This window comes from Oncorhynchus gorbuscha, linkage group LG05 (assembly GCF_021184085.1).
Source record: "Oncorhynchus gorbuscha isolate QuinsamMale2020 ecotype Even-year linkage group LG05, OgorEven_v1.0, whole genome shotgun sequence".
In the NCBI taxonomy this organism is placed as follows: domain Eukaryota; kingdom Metazoa; phylum Chordata; class Actinopteri; order Salmoniformes; family Salmonidae; genus Oncorhynchus; species Oncorhynchus gorbuscha.
Genome location: NC_060177.1, coordinates 59,754,062 through 59,773,907, shown reverse-complemented (window position 1 = coordinate 59,773,907; position 19,846 = coordinate 59,754,062). Strand labels below are relative to the sequence as shown.

At 43.0% G+C, this 19,846-nt stretch overlaps 3 protein-coding genes across 4 annotated transcripts; all 3 read left to right on the top strand.

The window, feature by feature from the left end:
• Nucleotides 1-72: 72 nt before the first annotated feature.
• LOC124036205 (cytochrome c oxidase subunit 6A, mitochondrial) lies at nt 73-5,024 on the top strand. Its single transcript, XM_046350468.1, has 3 exons — nt 73-231; nt 4,380-4,528; nt 4,718-5,024. Exons 1-3 carry the CDS (start codon nt 129-131, stop codon nt 4,805-4,807), a joined length of 342 nt encoding a protein of 113 aa, XP_046206424.1. The 5' UTR covers nt 73-128; the 3' UTR covers nt 4,808-5,024.
• A 150-nt stretch (nt 5,025-5,174) lies between these two features.
• On the top strand, nt 5,175-15,194 carry hps4 (HPS4 biogenesis of lysosomal organelles complex 3 subunit 2). 2 transcript variants are annotated; one of them, XM_046350464.1, is made up of 13 exons: nt 5,175-5,410; nt 5,687-5,745; nt 5,888-5,978; nt 6,122-6,265; nt 6,545-6,652; nt 8,544-8,660; nt 8,837-8,931; nt 9,034-9,106; nt 12,379-12,512; nt 12,715-13,447; nt 13,932-14,058; nt 14,430-14,541; nt 14,710-15,194. In XM_046350464.1, the coding sequence occupies exons 2-13, from the start codon at nt 5,705-5,707 to the stop codon at nt 14,879-14,881; spliced, it is 1,947 nt and encodes a 648-aa protein (XP_046206420.1). In that variant the 5' UTR covers nt 5,175-5,410; nt 5,687-5,704; the 3' UTR covers nt 14,882-15,194. The 2 variants fall into 2 exon arrangements, with proteins under 2 accessions (XP_046206420.1, XP_046206419.1); XM_046350463.1 differs by having other exon boundaries at nt 12,373-12,512.
• Nucleotides 15,195-16,123: 929 nt separating this feature from the next.
• On the top strand, nt 16,124-18,645 carry si:ch211-170d8.2 (uncharacterized protein LOC571755 homolog). The gene is made up of 3 exons (XM_046348609.1): nt 16,124-16,860; nt 17,110-17,254; nt 17,892-18,645. The coding sequence occupies exons 1-3, from the start codon at nt 16,449-16,451 to the stop codon at nt 18,235-18,237; spliced, it is 903 nt and encodes a 300-aa protein (XP_046204565.1). The 5' UTR covers nt 16,124-16,448; the 3' UTR covers nt 18,238-18,645.
• Nucleotides 18,646-19,846: the final 1,201 nt, after the last annotated feature.

Below are 19,846 nucleotides of genomic sequence, written 5' to 3'. Positions count from 1 at the left end.
CACAACCACCCAGGGTAGTTTAAAGTGACAGCTACCTTGGGTACGCGTCTACCGTGGAGCCCCATTAGAAGAGCACGTTTCCCCCTACATCACTTCCGTTCATCTGATCGGTCAGAGAGACTGCGAAAATGGTGTCTTTTGGAAGAATTTCGCAAGCTCTCCTACGGTCCTCAATAATCCAGACCCGTCAACTCTCTGCCTCAGCGGCCCATAGTCATGGGGAGCAAACAGGTAAGCCCACACAAACATTTCTCAAATTAAACGATTTAGTAATGACAAGACATAAACAGTTGTTTGAAGGACATGATAACGTAGTGACCTTGCTCGTTAGCCAACGTAACGTTAGCGTGAGGCAGCATAACAGAGCATTTTACTAATGTAACTAGCTAAGTTAACGTTAGCTACATGAACTTGGCAAATCGGGAGTTGTTGGCAAATCAACCACATACACAGGAGTTGTTGGCAAATCAACCACATACACAGGAGTTGTTGGCAATTCAAGTCCCACCTATACTAGCCAGATGGCTAGCAACACTACATAACCTAAAGTATGACACCTGCTCATCGAACATCTCATTCCACAATCATGGACCTTAATATGGAGTTGGTCCCCCCCGTTGCTGCTATATCTGCCTCCACTCTTCTGGGAAGGCTTTCCACTAGATTTTGGAATATTGCTGCTGGGACTTCCTTCCATTCAACCACAAGCATTAGTGAGGTAGGGCACAGATGTTGGGTGATTAGGCCTGGCTCGCAGTCGGCTTTCCAATTCATCCCAAAAGTGTTTGATGGGGTTGAGTTCAGGGCTCTATGCAGTTCTTCCACACTGATTGACACATTTCTGTATGGACCTCGTTTGTGCACAGGGCAATTGTCATGCTGAAACAGGAAAGGGCCTTTCCCAAACTGTTGCTACAAAGTTGGAAGCACAGAAGTGTCTAGAATGTTATTGTATGTTGTAGTTCCAGTGAAGGGAAATCTTAACGCTAAGGGGCCTAGCCCAAACAATGAAAAACAGCCCCAGACCATTATTCCTCATGCCAACTTTACAGTTGTCACTGCATTTGGGCAGGTAGCGTTCTCGTGCCATCCACCAAACACATATTTGTCCATCAGACTGCCAGATGGTGAAGTGTGATTTATCACTCCAGAGATCAATGGTGGCGAGCGTTACACCCCTCCAGCCAACGCTTGGCATTGCGGCTGGAGATCTTAGGCTTGTGTGCGGTTGTTCGGCCATGGAAACCCATTTAATGAAGCTCCAGACGAACAGTTCTTGTGCTGATGTTGCTTCCAGAGGCAGTTTGGAACTCTGTTGTGAGTGGAGAGATGATGTTTACATGCTTTAGCACTCAGCGTCCCTGTTGTGGGCTTCACAATAACAGCACTTACAGTTGACCGGGGCAGCTCTAGCTGGGCAGAAATTATTTACTAACTTGTTGAAACGGTGGCATCCTATGACGGTACCACGTTGAAAGTGACTGAGCTCTTCAGTAAGGCCATTCTACTGCCAATGTTTGTCTATGGAGATTGCATGGCTGTGTCCTCGATTATTTTGATATACAACTGTCAGCAACAAGGTGTGGCTGAAATGGCTCAATCGACTTTTTTGGGGGAAGGGGGGTATACACTACAGTTCAATAGTTTGGGGTCGCTTTGAAATGTACTTGTTTTTGAAAGAAAAACAAATATTTAATTTTAAAATGACATCAAATTGATCAGAAATACAGTGAAGACATTGTTAATGTTTGAAATGACTATTGTAGCTGAAAACGTTTTTAAATGTTTTTATTTATGTAATATCTACATAGGCGTACAGAGGCCCATTATCAGCAACCATCACTCCTGTGTTCCAATGGCACGTTGTTAGCTAATCCAAGTTTATCATTTTAAAAGACTGCCCGCACGCATCTTAGATGGAACATTGCATTCTGACCAATCATAGTTACATTGCGTTTTTTTACACTTGTAGGATGGCCAGCTTTAGGTTGAGTAAATCAACTGAGATGTCAACTGAGCACTTGAGTGTATACCAAGCTTTTTATTTTCTATACCTTACATTTTAATTCAGCTCGTCATGCTAACTTAGCTTTTTGCGACTGGCAGAAACAACTTTGAAGACAAAGACCATAAAATGTAAAATCCTCAAGTTATGAGAAACATGCACCGATATGTCAGAGCTCTGTGCTTATGAACGGATGTATTGGGTTATGAAATTTGACTATATGGATAAATTGCACTCGGAAAGTATTCAAACACCTTCCCTTTTTCAAAATGTTATATTACAGCCTTATTCTACAATTGAGAAATGTTTTATTTAAATCACACATGCTACCCCATAATGGCAAAGCGAAAACAGGTTTAGACATTTTTGCAAATGTATAAATAAAAAGTATTCAGAGCCTTCGCTATGATACTCAAATTGATCATCCTTGATATTTCTACAATTTGATTGGAATCCACCTGTGGTAGGTTCAATTGATTGGAAATTATTTTGATAGGGGCACACCGGGCTATATAAAGTCCCACTGTTGACAGTGCATTTCATAGCAAAAACCAAGCCATGAGGTCGAAGGAATTGTCAGTAGAGCTCCGAGACAGGATTGTGTCGAGGCACAGATCTGGGGAAGGGCACCAAAAAATGTCTGCAGCATTGAAGGTCCCCAAGATAAGTGGCCTCCATTCTTAAATGGAAGAACTTTGGAACCACCAAGACTCTCTTCCTAGAGATGGCCGGCCTGGCAAAACTGAGCAATCGGGAGAAGGGCCTTAGCCCAGGGAGGTGACCAAGATCCCAATGGTCACTGACATAGCTCCAGAGTTCCTGTGTGGAAAACCTTCCAGAAGGACAACCATCTCTGCAGCACTCCACCAATCAGGCCTTTATGGTAGTGGCCAGATGGAAGCCACTCCTCAGTAAAAGACACATGACAGACCACTTGGAGTTTGCCAAAAGGCACCTAAAGGACTCTCAGACCATGAGAAACAAGATTCTCTGGTCTGATGAAACCAAGATTAAACTCTTTGGCCTGAATGCTAAGTGTCACACCTGGCCCCATCCTTACGGTGACGCATGGATACTGCAGCTCTGATTGGTTATGGCTCACCAGTCTGTATAGAATATGGGCCTGAGTCATGCCTTTTTGGGGTGGCAGCGTAGCCTAGTGGTTAGAGCGTTGGACTAGTAACCGGAAGGTTGCGAGTTCAAATCCCCGAGCTGGACAAGGTACAAATCTGTCGTTCTGCCCCTGAACTGGCAGTTAACCCACAGTTCCCAGGCCGTCATTGAAAATAAGAATGTGTTCTTAACTGACTTGCCTAGTTAAATAAAAGGTTAAAAAAAAAAAAATGCAATAGAATCCTTACACTCTGAATACGAGACAATCCTTTGCATAGTTTGTTTTTGTTTTGGTATGTTATATTGAAAGTAGCTAATATTGCATTAATTCGAAGGGAAACGTTGTTAACTAAAGGGGAAAACTGAAGTGCAATCTCGTGCTTCTCTGTGTGGGCTGATATTTCTTATGCATGGCAGTCGCATGTGTGTAGCTCCCCCGGAAGTCAGAGGGAACATTGCTGTCAGGTACTTAGCGCAGTAGGAGGCCGTTCCTTCTCTTTCTAGAACAAGACGACCCTACTGCGTATCGACCTGGTGCCAACGAACATGACGTTTTCTACTTGTTGAATCACAATGCTTGTCAGTGGCCGAGAACTTGACTTTGAGCCAATCGGAGAGTACAAAGCCAGAGAAGTCACAAGAGCAATTAGAGGGCACTTTTCCCGGTATAATCCATCCCCCATTTCATCAGAATTATAACTAAGGAAATCTGCATATAGAAAAAAAAAGATGTATTTTTTAGTTGTGTTCAGTTTGATACTGTGCACATGCTCATTGGCAAGTTAACTTTAGCTAGATAACTAAACTGAGCCAGGCAGTCACACACATTTCATATGAAATTTGGGTGGTAAGTGCAGCACAATGCTTTACCAATATGGCTACCTAGCAATAAATGACAAATAAAACATTTATTTCACTCCAATTTCCAATACTGCCAGTTTACTTTCTAGCTAATGTTAGCTAAACGGTTCACATGGCCATTTAGCACAACATAGCTAGCTAATTTCTCCACTGACTCAACAGCTAACAGGCAGCTGCTTCATTCAAAAATGAATCCATTGTGATTTAATTATGTTGGTAGTTGTGATTTTAATTATGTTGCTGAAAATAAAGATCAAATAATAATAATAATAATAATAATATATGCCATTTAGCAGACGCTTTTATCCAAAGCGACTTACAAATGTATTGCTTAAGTGTAAATAAAGCCTTTGCTTCAGTGTTACTCATCAAATTAAATGTGTTCTTGTTTCTTCTCCAGCCAGAACATGGAAGATCCTCTCCTTTGTAGTTGCCCTTCCGGGGGTTGCAGTGTGCATGTTGAACATGTACCTGAAGATGCAGCAACATGCTGCACACCATGTGGAACCTGAGTTCGTACCTTACAGCCACCTTCGCATTCGCAGCAAGGTCTGATTCAAGTTTTCAAATGTTTTATGGCAAAATACTAAATGCATCCAGTTGTTGCAAAACACCTCTGATCGTATAGTTTTGGGTATTATAGTCGCTGTAATTTTGTCTAGAGTATTTACACATTTTAATGTGCCCCCTGTTAGTTGAATTTGTCATTATGTTAACTTAACTCTTGTCTCTCACCAGCGTTTCCCATGGGGTGATGGCAACAAGAGCCTGTTCCACAACCCTGAAGTAAATGCCCTCCCTGATGGCTATGAAGGACGCGAAGAATGATCACTCTTCTTCCAGATTACCTCATACACTGGGACCAGAGTCTTCCCTCAATTCTTTACTCTGTTACTAGACCACGCTCTTCAAACAGTTTACGCTCCTCTATTCCATTATGTTTAACTATACATACTTGTCACAAGGGATTCAATGATAGTAAAACCTTTCTGGACCATTTAACACAATGTGTGCTTAAACTTAACTAAAATAAATATTACCAAAATGTGTTTGTCATTATTAACTCGTGTACACTATCAAGTGGTTTCTTATGTCTCTTTCTCTACCAAATAAGTCTGCTATGTTTGGAGTTACGAAAGGAGTTTAGAAATTCGTGTTTCAGAGCAACGCACTGTTTGACACTATTTGCTTCCCCTTCTTTCACATGACTAACTTCTTGTGACTCGCATTCCTCTAGCAAGCGAGTGCTAATGTTAGTTACTCTGTTTTAAATTGAGTCTGTTAAATGGTCTGAAACAAAGGAGTGAAGTTTGGTAAAGTTAGGAAATTTGAAGGTATTGTTCGACTGAGATGGCGACTTTACATGTATTACCTTGAAGGACCTGGAGGAAGACTGCGTCAACATCATTTGGAAGCGGCTTGACGAATTTGGTAAGCTAAATGCCAGCCAGCTGGTAGTCCGCGAGACAACTTGATTTGTGAAATTAACGTTACATGCTAGTAGAAGTACTTTGGGCAATTCTGTTCAATGTGTGGTCTTACGATTTTTAATCATGCAGTCGGTAATTGCCACCAGTTGGTTCAATAGCGAAGGCATGTCCTATCAAAATGAAAAACAATAGGCCTAGTTATCTGCATTGTACCTAGCTAGGATATAACATTCACGTAATGAATGCACTTGTTTTATTAATCACGGTCTTTATAAAGGTGAGGACAGAACAATCGATGGCAGCTATGGCTGAGATCATTGTGCCTGACTCAAGAAGGTGGGACTGTCACCTCTGATCTGAGGTTTTATTGTTCTATTGAATTCCTAGCCATTGTTTTCTGCTATTCAATAGTCCTTACTTGGTTTTCTAATGTTAGTTTGGTTATTTTCACTCAATCAGATTTCTTGGTGATTTGCAGATGCATTAACTTCTTCCTGTATGATGGATCAAAGGTCAAGGGTGAGGGTGACCCTACAAGAGCTGGCATCTGCTACTTCTATCCTGAAGAGGTAGGGATGTCAAGTTTGTATGTGTTCCCTCAATGAGATTATTGATACTGTGAATTAAGAATGATTACTTGATTGCAGTAATGCTCCCCTACCAATTGGATGAGTCCATTGAATGATGGTTATTTGCCTTTTATTTCTTCCAGACACCTCTGGATAAGCAGGAGCTGCTGTGTGGACAGCTGGCAGGCGTGAGCCGCTGTGTCTCTGAGCTCTCCTCCTCCCCTGTACGTCTGCTCAGGCTACGGCGGAGCAAGTTCGCCATCCGCATGAAAGACAACTTTTTGTGGGTGAGTTAAGCCATAATCTCGTTACGACACTTCCGCCCGAGGTTATTTGCACCATAGCCTGGAACCACACCAGATCATTGTCATATGACAACTATGCACTAAGTCTATAACATATCTTCAGATGTTTGAGCAAAACCTGATTTATCTTATTGAAACATTCACCGATATCTGATGGATAGACTACTGTAATGAGACAGTTCGTCCCCTAAACCAGTTTTTGTTTTTGTCTCAATCCCCTGTGTATATGTCATAATAACTATCCATGTTGCCCTCCCTCAGGCCTTAAGCTGTTCAGTGGAAATACCAGACGTCAGTATATGTGACTTCCTGGATCAGCTGATAAATCTCTTTAGTTTCTATAACGGCCCTATCCGCCAGAGCTACCAGGTACAGTCATCTCTAACACTTCATAGTGATGGGAAGTTTGCGTATTTTTACTGACTGGTCTTTTCAATTTGTTCAGTCAAAAGAACCAATCTTAAGACTAATTTTGTTCATTTGAGTCTGTAATGCCCAGAGCACGCAGGACCCCTACCAGGGAAAGATAAACTGAGTCAAGCCTCTCGTTCACATGTCATCAGGGCAGGTTCACACGGTGGCCCTAAGCGACCTCTTATGTTGCTTATGCCTGGAACCGGCCCTGAAGACATGTGAACGAGAGGCTTGTAGAATCATGAGTTTTCCGTTTCTTTCACTGGTAGGGATCCTGCGTGCCCTCTGGTGAATGAGATGTGACCTCCAGCGCCGCCCCCCCTATTGATTTGTTAGTCATTCTCACTCCGATATCATATTAACATTGCACAAATCATTACAAAATATGTAGAATTGCAGTAAATTAACTTTAACTAAAATAATCACAGTTTAGGAGGGGGTCCACTAACATTTTTTCCGCAAGGTCGGGAGTCTCCCACAACCCAATCTCGCTTAGGGCCCCTAGAAGGCTAGAGCCGGCCCTGCATGTGGTTCACCATAGTATGCTTATTGGAGCTGTCATTTGTGACAAACATGTAAAAGTGTGCTTTAACCTCTAAGGGATCGGTTGAGCTAACGTAGGCTAATGTGATTAGCATGAGGTTGTAAGGAACAAGACATTTCCCAGGACACAGACATATCCTGTATTGGCAGAAAGATTAACAAGAACTTTAAGCTAACTGCACTGTCCAATTTACTGTACCTATTACAGTGAAAGAATACCATGCGATTGTTTGAGGGGAGTGCACGGTTATGAACTTCAAAATGTATTAATAAACCAATTATGCACATTTGGGCAGTCTTTATACAACATTTTGAACAGAATGCAATGGTTCATTGAAGAGTCTAAAACTTTGCACATACACTGCCTCCATCTAGTGGCCAAAATCGAAATTACACCTAACCTGGAATATTACATATTGGCCTTTCTCTTGCATTTCAAAGATGATGGAACTAAAAAAAGATTGCACATTTCTTTTCTTTGTATTCTCTTTAACAAGATCTAATGTCTTATTCTCCTACATTCATTTCACATTTCTACAAACTTCAGTGTTTTCGTTCAAATGGTGTCAAGAATATGCATATCTTTGCTTCAGGTCCTGAGCTACAGGCAGTTAGATTTGGGTATGTCATTTTAGGAGAAAATTTAGAAAAAAAAGTGTCTGATCCTAAAGAGGTTTTAAACAATGTACATTTGTTGATTGCTAGGAATAAAAATACGATTATTTTTTTCAAATGTTTGAAAACAGGTCTACTTGTGGCCGCAACCGGACTAGATTCTGAACTACTCTTGGCGGAAAGCATTGCTTGACTGCCGTATGGCTGATAAGCACAATATCGTTCGAACTGCAGCCCTCCAAACTATTAGTTTTCGAGTGTTGGTTCTATAAAGCTATGTCCTTCGTAACGTTCAATCAATTCATTGCATGGTGCAAGAATGAATTCGATCAATTATCAGTTATAATAAACATTTTGTTCTCTATGCTGCCTACAGCATGATCTATTTTCCTTTTGCGTATGCCTATATATGGTGGTCGGATCACATCTCAAGAGGAGCATGTATCGGTCTTGTTGTAGGACTCATTGCGGCCAGCTGATCAAATGAAAGACTCCAATGAATGAATCTCAGGAAAAACTAATCCTGACTCTCCAGTCAGTAAAAAGAGGCGCTAAAAAATAAACGATTAGTTTGTGAACAGCACATCACTAACACTTATCTTAGCTCTGTACAGGAATCTGTCATATCCATATCATGTCCTCACTTCACATAGATGTGCTTTGTTTTTTGCTAATGCCTTGCATTTAGATCTACAGTCAAGAAGATTTAGCTGTTCGATGGACCCAGTACCTCTCCCACTTACAAGGAGGTGCCACTGAACTCCACCACATCTTCAGTGTCTTGAGCACCATTGACTCTACACATGTAAGTAATAAGTCGTCTGTTGGGCATGATGTCGATAGGGTTTGCTACCTCAGGTAATATTATACGATTCCTTATTTTATTTATGTAAAGCGCTGTTACAATTACTATCTATTTCATTGATCTTTTAAGTTGATTTACTCCTAGCCTGGCAATTATCTCCTTGTTTTGATTCTCAGATTGACCCACTTCTCCTACTCAAGGCTGCCCTCATTCTGCAGGCCTGTCAACGCTGCCCCCTTGTGTTAGCTGGTTGTGTACTCTACTGTGGGAGGTAAACTGTCTGACCTTTGCTGCAGCAAAGTGCTGGAGTAGTTAACCACAGATTAGAACCAGACACAAACTGTGTGTATATAAACCTGTCTTTGCTCCACAGGGTTGTCAGCACACAGATGCCTCCTGATCTCACAGTGAAAGTCATGGTTCATGAAATGGAAACATACAAGCAGGTATATGACAATTGCTGATAATTTAGGTGCTTCTCTCATTTGAGATTTCTATTTTATCTTGTGATCGTCTTAATTTGTTGGGTTGTTGTATTATTCATCAATATCTTAATGCAAATCAAAATGTATTTGTCACGTGCGCCGAATACAACCGGTGTAGACCTTACAGTGAAATGCATACTTACAGGCTCTAACCAACAGTGCAATTTTTTTGGGGGAAAGGCATTAGGTGAACAATAGGTAAGTAAAGAATTAAACCAACAGTAAAAAGACAGTGAAAAATAACAGTAGCGAGGCTTTATACAGTAGCGAGTCTTATGGCTTGGGGGTAAAAACTGTTGAGAAGCCTTTTGGTCCTAGACTTGGCACTCCGGTACTGTTTGCCATGCGGTAGTAGAGAGAAAAGTCTATGGGTGGGGTCTTAGACAGTTTTTAGGGCCTTCCACTGACACCACCTGGTGTAGAGGTCCTGGATGGCAGGCAGCTTAGCCCTAGTGATGTGCTGGGCCGTTCGCACTACCATCTGTAGTGCCTTGCGGTCGGAGGCCGAGCAGTTGCAATAACAGGCAGTGATGCAACCAGTCAGGATGCTCTCGATGTTGCAGCTGTAGAACCTTTTGAGGATCTGAGGGCCCATGCCAAATCTTTTTAGTTTTTTGAGGGGGAATAGACTGTTGTGCCCTCTACTCACGACTGTCTTGGTGTATTTGGACAATTCTAGTTTGTTGGTGATGTGGACACCTTCAAGCTCTCAACCTGCTCCACTACAGCCCTGTCCATGAGAATGGGGGCGTGCTCAGTCCTCCTTTTCCTGTACTCCACAATCATCTCCTTAGTCTTGGTTACGTTGAGGGATAGGTTGTTATTCTGGCACCACCCGGCCAGGTCTCTGACCTCCTCCCTATAGGCTGTCTCGTCGTTGTTGGTGATCAGGCCCACCACTGTTGTGTCGTCTACAAACTTAATGATGGTGTTTGAGTCGTGCCTGGCCGTGCAGTTGTGGGTGAACAGGGACTACAGGAGGGGATTGAGCACGCACCCCTGAGGGGCTCTAGTGTTGAGGATTAGCGTGGCAGATGTGAGTCTATCCTACCCTTACCACCTGGGGGCGGCCCGTCAGTTGGTCCAGGATCCAGTTGCAGATGGAGGTGTTTAGCTCCAGGATCTTTAGCTTAGTGATGAGCTTTGAGGGTATTATGGTGTTGAACGCTGAGCTGTAGTCAATGAGTAGCATTCTCACGTAGGTGTTCCTTTTGTCCAGGTGGGAAAGGGCAGTGTGGAGTGCAATAGAGATTGCATCATCCGTGGATCTGTTTTGGCGGTATGCAAATTGGAGTGGGTCTAGGGTTTCTGGGATAATATTATGTTGATGTGTGCCATTACCAGCCTTTCACTTCATGCCTACGGACATGAGTGCTACGGGTCAGTAGTCATTTAGGCAGGTTGCCTTCGTGTTCTTGGGCACAGGGACTATGTTGGTCTGCTTGAAACATGTTGGTTTTACAGACTCAGTCAGTGCCAGTGGTTCAGCACATGCCCCCCCGGAGCACACGTCCTGGAAATCCTTCTGGCCCTGCAGCCTTATGTATGTTGACCTGTTTAAAGGTCTTTCTCACGTTTGCTATGGAGAGCGTGATCACACAGTCGTTCGGAACAGCTGATGCTCTCATGCATGCCTTAGTGTTTCTTGCCTCGAAGCGAGCATAAAAGTGATTTAGCTCGTCTAGTGGGCTCGTGTCACTTGGCAGCTCGTGGCTGTGCTTCCCCTTTGTAGTCTGTAATAGTTTGCAAGCCCTGCCACATAAGTTGAGCGTCGGAGCCGGTGTAGTATGATTCAATCTTAGTCCTGTATTGACGCTTTGCCTGTTTGATGGTTCGTCGCAGGGCATAGCAGGATTTCTTATAAGCTTCCGGGTTAGAGTCCCGCACCTTGAAAGCGGCAGATCTACCCTTTAGCTCAGTCCGAATGTTGCATGTTATCCATGGCTTCTGGTTGGGGTATGTATGTACAGTCACTGTTGGGGACAACGTCCCCGATGCACTTATTGATAAAGCCAGTGACTGATGTGGTGTACTCCTCAATACCATTGGAAGAATCCTGGAACATGTTCCAGTCTGTGATAGCAAAACAAACAGTCCTGTAGTTTAGCATCTGCATCATCTGACCACTTTTTTGTAGACCTAGTCACTGGTGCTTCCTGCTTTAATTTTTGCTTGTACGCAGGAATCAGGATAGAATTGTGGTCGGATTTACCAATTGGAGGGCGAGGGAGAGCTTTGTACGCATCTCTGTGTGTGGAATACAGGTGATCTAGAAAAAAATATCCCCCCTGGTTGCACATTTAACATGTTGATAGAAATTAGGTAGAACTGATTTAAGTTTCCCTGCATTAAATTCTCCGGCCACTAGGAGCTCCGCCTCTGGGTGAGCGATTTCCTGTTTGCTTATTTCCTTATACAGCTGATTGAGTACGGCCTTTGGTGCCAGCATCTGTCTGTGGTGGTAAATAAACAGCCACGAAAAGTATAGCTGAAAACTCTAGGCAAATAGTGTGGGATGCATTGTATCACAAAATACTTGAGACTTCCTTCCATTTCGTGCACCAGCTGTTGTTAACAGATATGCACAGACCCCCCCCCCCCCCCCCCCCCCCGTCTTAGTGTGCTGTTCTATCTTGCCGGTGCAGCATATATCCCGCTAGCAGAATATCCATGTCATCATTCAGCCACGATTCCGTGAAACATAAGAATATTACAGTTTTTGCTGTCCCGTTGGTAGGATATTCGTGATCGTACCTCGTCTAATTTATTGTCCAGTGATTTCACGTTTGCGAGTAATATTGACGGTAACAGCAGCTTTCCAACTCACCTTCTGCGGATCCTCACGAGGCACACCGCTCTGTGTCCTCTATACCTTCGTCTCTTCCTCTTGCCAATAACTGGGATGTTGGCTTGTCGGGTGTTCGGAGTATGTCCTGTGCGTCCTGCTTGTTGAAGAAAAAAATCTTTGTCTAATCCGAGGTGAGTGAACCCTGTCCTGATATCCTGAAGTTATTTTTTACCGTACGATACGTTGCAGAAACATGTACAAAATAAGTTAAAAATAACGCGGGAAAAAACACGTAATAGCACAGTTGGTTGGGCGCCCGTAAAACTGCTGCCATTTCTTCCTGCGCCAAGTTATACTATTAATTTTTTCTTCCCAAATTCGGCCGTTTTAGTTACAGGCCGTGCCATACATTTTTGCTTATACTTCTACATTGCTCTAGGAACAGAGACCCAATGGACTGAGTTCCTCCAGCTCTTCTGGCAGCACTCCTCTATCTAGCCCAGTGACCTCCACCACTGTGTTCCTGACCGCCACTGAACTACAGTATCTCCGCTCCGCTCCTGTGGACAGAGAATCCAGGTACTTCACCCACCTCTGAAAGAAACCCCCCTCCACTGTATAAATGATATCCTTTTCTGGTAAACACTCTAACTAGAGTGAGTTGTGTGTTCCGTCCTGATACAGTAAGCTCAAAGCCAAGTGAAAGTGGGGGTTAGACACGTTTTGAATGGTTGCCACACTGATATAAGGATACATTGTTGAGCCTGTCTCTGTCCTGCAGATCCAAATCTACCCAATCTACTCCAAAGGAATCAAACCGACCTAGGAAGTCCCGCCTCCTGTCAAGAACTCTATCTGACACACCAACCACTGATCCGCTTGACCCAGACCCCACCCACTACGTGCCACTATCCTTCCATTATCCCTCCACTCCCCAGTCAACTATACCTGATGAGTCGCTATTTAGCCCAAGTCCTTCATTTCACACTCCTGACCCTCTCAGCCCTTCACCAATCAAGGTCGCTCCAGAGACCTCTGGTCATAACTTGTCCAATGGAAAGCTGTACCATGAGGTGGAGGAGAGTGTCACAGGAAGTTCGTACGACCACAGTTATAACAGCATAGATGGTGGGAGAGATGAATCGGGTCTTGCAGGAGGCAGGTCAATGCAAAACAAGGACCTGCATCACATCAATGGACAGAATGGAGGTAGTATTGTACTGAGTGGAGAGAGAGCTGGAGCCCTCCGGTTCAGAGGTCAGGAGTCCCCAGAGCCTGGCAGTCAGAGGATGGGAAATGTGAAGGTGTTTAAGGAGAAGGAAGGACAGGGGAGTAAAGGTTTACTGCAGGCTGATACTTGTGATGTGCCCCCCTACTCCCCTTCGCCCGGTGAGAACTCTACAGAGGCCCCTCTGCTCCCCATGTCGTTGTACCAGCACAGGGTGAGAGGGCTCGTACTGGCCCTACTGGTGGAGCCAGACTTCCACAGCAACACTGCAGCCACGGAGGAAGTGGTGAGGAACTTTTGGGGAATATGGGAGGGATATGAATGTTTGTTCATGCATGAGTGTTTCACAATAGTTTCTGCCTTCTGGACCACCACCTGTGTTCAAAAGTTAGAACATGAAATGTATAAACTGGGTGGTTCAAGCCCTGAATGCTGATTGGCTGGCAGCCATATACCACGGGTATAGCCAGACCATATATACATACACCACGGGTATGACAAAACATGTATTTTTACTGCTCTAATTACATTGGTAACCAGTTTATAATGGCAATAAGGTACTTTGGAGGTTTGTGGTATATGGCCAATATACTGGCTAAGGGCTGTATCCAGGCACTCCACGTTGCGTCGTGTTTAAGAACAGCCTTTAGCCGTGGTATATTGGCTATATCCCCCCCCCCCCCGTGTCTTATTTCTTAAATATACTATTGCCCCACATGTTATTACAGCAGTTTGTTATTTAGTCTACTCTCACCCTGTGGTTTGCTCAGTATCACAGCAGCCTGGCATCTTTGAACGGACTGGAGGCACATCTGAGGACCACTGCTCTGGGGGCTCCCGGCCCACATGGACCGTACACCTTTGCACACTTTGACTGTATACAGAACACCCTCACAAGTGAGGCTTGAATATTCTCAGCGCTCTGTATATTCTATACTTATTTTTTCCACCTTTGCCTGACTCTTACCTTTTGCCTCTCTCTTTGTCCATTTCTGTCTATGGAACCATGTCTTTCAGTTTCCCAGTGTTCACCTTACTGCTAGAGTGAGTAGAAAGCTCAGTGCTTTGCAGTAGCTGATTGGGATGTTTTGGGGCATTTTGTGGGACTGTGGTGTTTTGTGTGAACTTTGTGTTAGCTGATGGGTATTTTGGAGTACATTTGAGCAACTAGGACCCTGTACACGATCTCAGGCTTTTTTATTGCGTGGTTGATTGCCGTTCATGTTTGTGTGGTATTTGTAACGAGAGACTGCTGTGTGTCCCTGCAGCCAACCTGTCTGGCAGGCCAGGGGGAGCCCAGGAGTGTTCCTTTGTGAGAGCCACATCGCTGCTCCACTCGCATTTCTCTCACACTGAAGCTCTGCAGGAGGCTATTGTCAGGTCAGTATGACCAGCAGTGACGGAGGGGGCTCTCACCATTCATTACTCCTCAAGGCTGATAATGGGGGGAAGTGGAACGGAGGCCATCATTATGCAGTTTGTATTATCTTTGAGTGTTTTGGCATTGAGTTGTATGTATAATGTTTAGACACAATGTTTATACCACAGGAGCGCTGGTGCAGCTGTGTACGGGACCCGCAATGTGGCCCAGGAGACGTACTTCCTGCAGAAAGGCGGAGCAGTGAGAAACTCTGGCATTCCTAACCACCAGGACAGCGCTTTCTCTCTGCCCAGCAAGGCCCGACACAGATTAATGAAACATGGGGTAAACCTGCTCTGACTGACCACGGCAAGGAGAGTTCCACCAGCACTACTCAGCACTCACTCTCTACTCAGTCACTGCTCTGAATATGATTCTCTTTAAATTCATTTCCAACACTGTACTTACACTGAACCTTTTTGCAAATTAATATAAGCACTTTGTAAAGAATTATAGGAAGTTGTATGTATTTACCTTTTTAAGAAATGTTTAAGAAATGTTTGCTTTATCTTGTTCGCTTTGCTGCATGGTTCTAGTCCTATCTTGGTCAGGTCATTATTGTATAACCGAATGTGTTCTCAATGACTTAGCTGGTTAAATAAACTATTTACAAGAATGATGATCAAGTTCTACAATGTTTTGTGTTAATGTGCAGAGGGCCATGATCTTTGTCAAGACTGCAGACATTTTGCACTATGAAATTCCAACACACCACATGATCTTGTACAGAACACAAGTGGTTTTGTGTAACAAATACTCAATGTACAAACTTTAGGACATGGCTGCTGGGTTTCCTAATCACTAATCCTCTCGGCTGCCACTAAATCGTTCACCACCACCACCCACAAATGACATGGTGTATGTAGAAAAAAATATGTATTTATTTACAGATATGTAATTATTGTGTACTCTTGGATTTCCTTATGGGGTTTATGTTGATAACTCAAAAGCCATTGCATACACTCAATGTGACAATTTTCAGTCCTTTTCCAATAATATTCGATGAGGTTGTTTGCAAAGACTGCAGTTTGCTAAAAATGAATGGGTGATTCTTGGAAAAAAATATTTTTGTCAATACATCTCGGTCTTATGGCAAGCAATTTTTCTTCCAGGTAAACTATTTCAAATGCATGTAATTCTAATGTGGTTGTTTACAATATATCAACTGATGTATGGGTGAATTAGTATATTAACTCTATCTTTAATTGTATTGTCTAAATGAGCTGCACATTGTACTCTAAATTACAGGGGGCACTGGTCCCTGTAGTGCCATATCATTAATAGGAATAGTAGCTCAATGGAACAAGAGATGGAGGCGCTCGCAGCATCTTATAAACACTCAAGTACGAACAACAACCCCACTTGTTATCATGGTAATTATATTGTTTTGGGTGAAGTGGAGGAACAATGACAAAATGTAAGTTGACATAAAATGTAAGATCATTTGGAGCTTCATAACATACAGGACTGTCTACGTGCGAACACTATCCATATAGAAAGTAATCTCGGTTTCTGTGCCTTTTGTTTGTCTTGTAAATGAAACCATTCTTGGTGGTCCAAATATAATGTAATTAGGGTCATTAGTTGCGAAGCTGAATTTGAATGACTGGAGTAGGTGTTCCCGGGTGCCTTATTATGCAAACGCATTTTATGGGCCAGTGGGGTGCAACTAGGTGGTTAGGGGCACGAAAAAAACAGGGTGTGGAGAAACAGAATTAAAATTCTAAGAGGCAGAATGCCCGGCCATTGTCAGTGTAAGGGCATACCCCTTAAACCACGGAGATAAGCGGTCCTTTTCAGTAACGCTGTACTACTGGACGGAGCTGGTACAACTCTAGTGGAGCACTCCAACTACGAACCCACCACCATGGCTTTTACAGCCTTATTTTGGATTGCCTTAATGTGTCTATCTATGACTACTCATTTAATTGGAGTACAGTGTGGCGCGGTTAAGGAGTTACTGTCAACGTCATCCACTTTTCAGGATGGACACAAGACTTTACACACAGATATCTTGAGACGGTGGCGACGGGAGAGCGAGGCGACACAGCGGCAACATTGCGCACTGTTGGCAGTGCCTTGGATGGAAACCAACGCGCTCCCGATGGATTTGGCACAGCAACATCGTCTTCGGGTGCTTTCAATGTCCCAAAGAGGTTTACGGCGTGCAGTCTATCCAGAGCAACCGCTATTCCGTTTTGTCAGACGGGTCTATCGTTGCTGTCAATTACATTTCCATTGCAGAGGCGTCAAGGGGATTCAGGGTCGTATCAGTGGAGGTAGGAATCTAAATCCAGTCATTTGAAGTAGATTATCAGCCATTTATTGTGCCTACTCTTGGACTAAATAAGTAGGCCTGTGTAGACAGACCTACAATAAAGAATCTAAATTCAAAGTGCCTTTAAGACTTAGGTTTTATAGAAGATAACATTAATTCTAGTGAGGAGGAATGGGGCCACTGTCACATTCTGAGTGGTACTTCTTTCATGTAGGCCTTACATAATGTTTCCCCCCCCCCCACCCATTAGATACAGACATGGAGTTCCTTCTCAGTCAGGATGTTCTGTCAGTGACAGTAATGAGAGCTGAGATTCATCTCTATGTGTTGAATCCTCAACACCTGAACATTGAGCCTGTCCTTTCCTACATGGCAAAACGCAAGCTTCCCACACGGTAAGAGTCCTAGTTGACATGATGATACACATACTTAGCTGTATTACCTCAACTTTTTTAATAACTATATTCCATATCTATGGAAACTGAAAGTTGTGATTATGAGGCAAAAGTACTGTGGTCCTTTTTTATTTTATTTTTTATTTCACCTTTATTTAACCAGTTGAGAACAAGTTCTCATTTACAACTGTGACCTGGCCAAGATAAAGCATAGCAGTGTGAACAGACAACAACATAGAGTTACACATGGAGTAAACAATAAACAAGTCAATAACACAGTAGGAAAAAAAGAGTCTATATACATTGTGTGCAAAAGGCATGAGGAGGTAGGCAATAAATAGGCCATAGGAGCGAACAATTACAATTTAGCAGATTAACACTGGGGTGATAAATGACCAGATGGTCATGTGCCGTGTAGAGATACTGGTGTGCAAAAGAGCAGAAAAGTAAATAAATAAAAACAGTATGGGGATGAGGTAGGTAAATTGGGTGGGCTATTTACAAGTGGGCTATGTACAGCTGCAGCGATCGGTTAGCTGCTCAGATAGTAGATGTTTAAAGTTGGTGAGGGAAATAAGTCTCCAACTTCAGCGATTTTTGCAGTCCTGACTCCACTCTTCACCTTTTTATTCCACAGATACAGTTTGCTGTCAAAGGAAAACGTTCTGGAGCTTCAAGTTGATCTGCTGTTCCTATTCCAAGGTCTTCAGGAGGCAGCTGGTGGTGCCATAGGGGGGCCAAGCCTAGTTGGCATGCGGAAAGTGGGGGAGCTTTCAAGTGGGGGCCCACGAGAAAGGCCGGGATCACCATGGTCTCTGCAGGATACCAATGTTGATCTCTGGGGGAAGGGGGTGGGCCCCCTGCTGACCAATGTGGAGTTAGGCCTTGCCCTGAACTGTGACAGGGGGGGAGTGGAGGTATCTTGTGAGCACAATGGAGTCCACCTATTACACTCTCCATTCATTGCTTTCTCCTACAGATAAAGATGACACAAACCAGGATTGTACACACTATCACATTTTACCTTGTGATGCTCCATAACCCCATCTCCATGTTGTCTCGAATGTCCTCAAGTCTATGAAGCTGCATTTATTTTTCTGAGGGCAACAACTTTTATTACTGTTATGTGAAGGCAGTGGATGTGATGTGTTCACTACCTAACATTTTTTTTTTAAATTGCAAAATCTATATATTTTTAAGATGTTATACCCCAAGGGGTTCTTTGCACTTCAGCAAATGCTTGTATATATTAAATTATCTATGTTGCTGTGTTTTGTATGAAAGATATTGATTTGTAAAGATGCAAATATTGTATATAATCACATATGTTTATTGGAAATGTGTTTGTTTTTCCTTTATTGAAACTGAATCTTATTAAATTGGTGAATCTCTGTCTCTCTTTTTTTTGTTGCATTAAACAAAAGTTGTTCATAATAGGGTACAGTCCTAAACTGTGGCAAAAATCTCATTGTCTTGTATCTTATGTATGTGTGATTCGCTTGTTGTTTTCCCTGTTTTTTCGCCTGCAGTTTTCAAGCAACAGGTGTTTTTTTTATCTCAGCTGACAGAAATACCTTCACTTGCTAGGGCTCCTGAGTGGCGCAGCGGTCTAAGGCACTGCATCTCAGTTCTAGAGACGTGATGTCCTGGGCTGTATCACAACCGTCCCGAATCAGGAGTCCCATACGGCGGCGCACAATTGGCCCAGGGTTGGCCGGGGTAGGCTGTCATTGTAAAATAAGAATTAGTTCTTAACTGACTTACCTAGTTTAATCAAAATAGGCTTCAACACCAGTTTTGACAGTTGGCGTGAAAAAAAGTGGTGGACAAAGAACCTGGACTACCAAATCATGAGAAACCAACAGCTAGCAAAAACATCTATTCTGAGTTGTTGACACTTAATTGTCCATGGGGATGGCAAATAAGAAATAGTTATGAGTTATAAATGGTAATGAGGGAAAAGGAAAAATAAGAAAAAACATGTCAACAACTTAAACTCAGTTTCATAATACAGTCAAAGGGGGAAACATTGCATATAGAGGTAAAAATGTCAGTAGTACTACAGTAGTTATATATTCTGTTGGCAGAAGCCAAGTAAAAGGGGTTTGGATTGGTTTTGATTAGAAAGGATATTAATATTTGTATTCATTAAGGATCCCCATTAGCTGCTTCCAAGGGGTACAGCAACATTAACGCAGTTATATACATTTAAAAATATTACATTTCAGAACACTTTTCACAACACATTAAGTGTGTTCCCTCAGGCCACTATCCTACTACCACATATTTACAATACCACATCCATGTATACGTGTCTTATCATGTGAAAGTGTGTCTGTGCCTGTGTGTGTGTCTCTTCACAGTCCCCACTGTTACATAAGGTGTATTTAAAAAAAATCTGATTCTACTGCTTGCATCAGTTGCCTGATGTGGAATCGAGTTCCGTGTAGCCATGGCTCTAAGCAGTACTGGGCGCGTCCCATAGTCTGTTTTTGACTTTGGGATTGTGAACAGACCTCTAGTGGCATGTCTTGTTGGGTATGCATGGGTGTCCGAGCTGTGTGTTAGTAGTTTAAACAGACACCTCAGTGC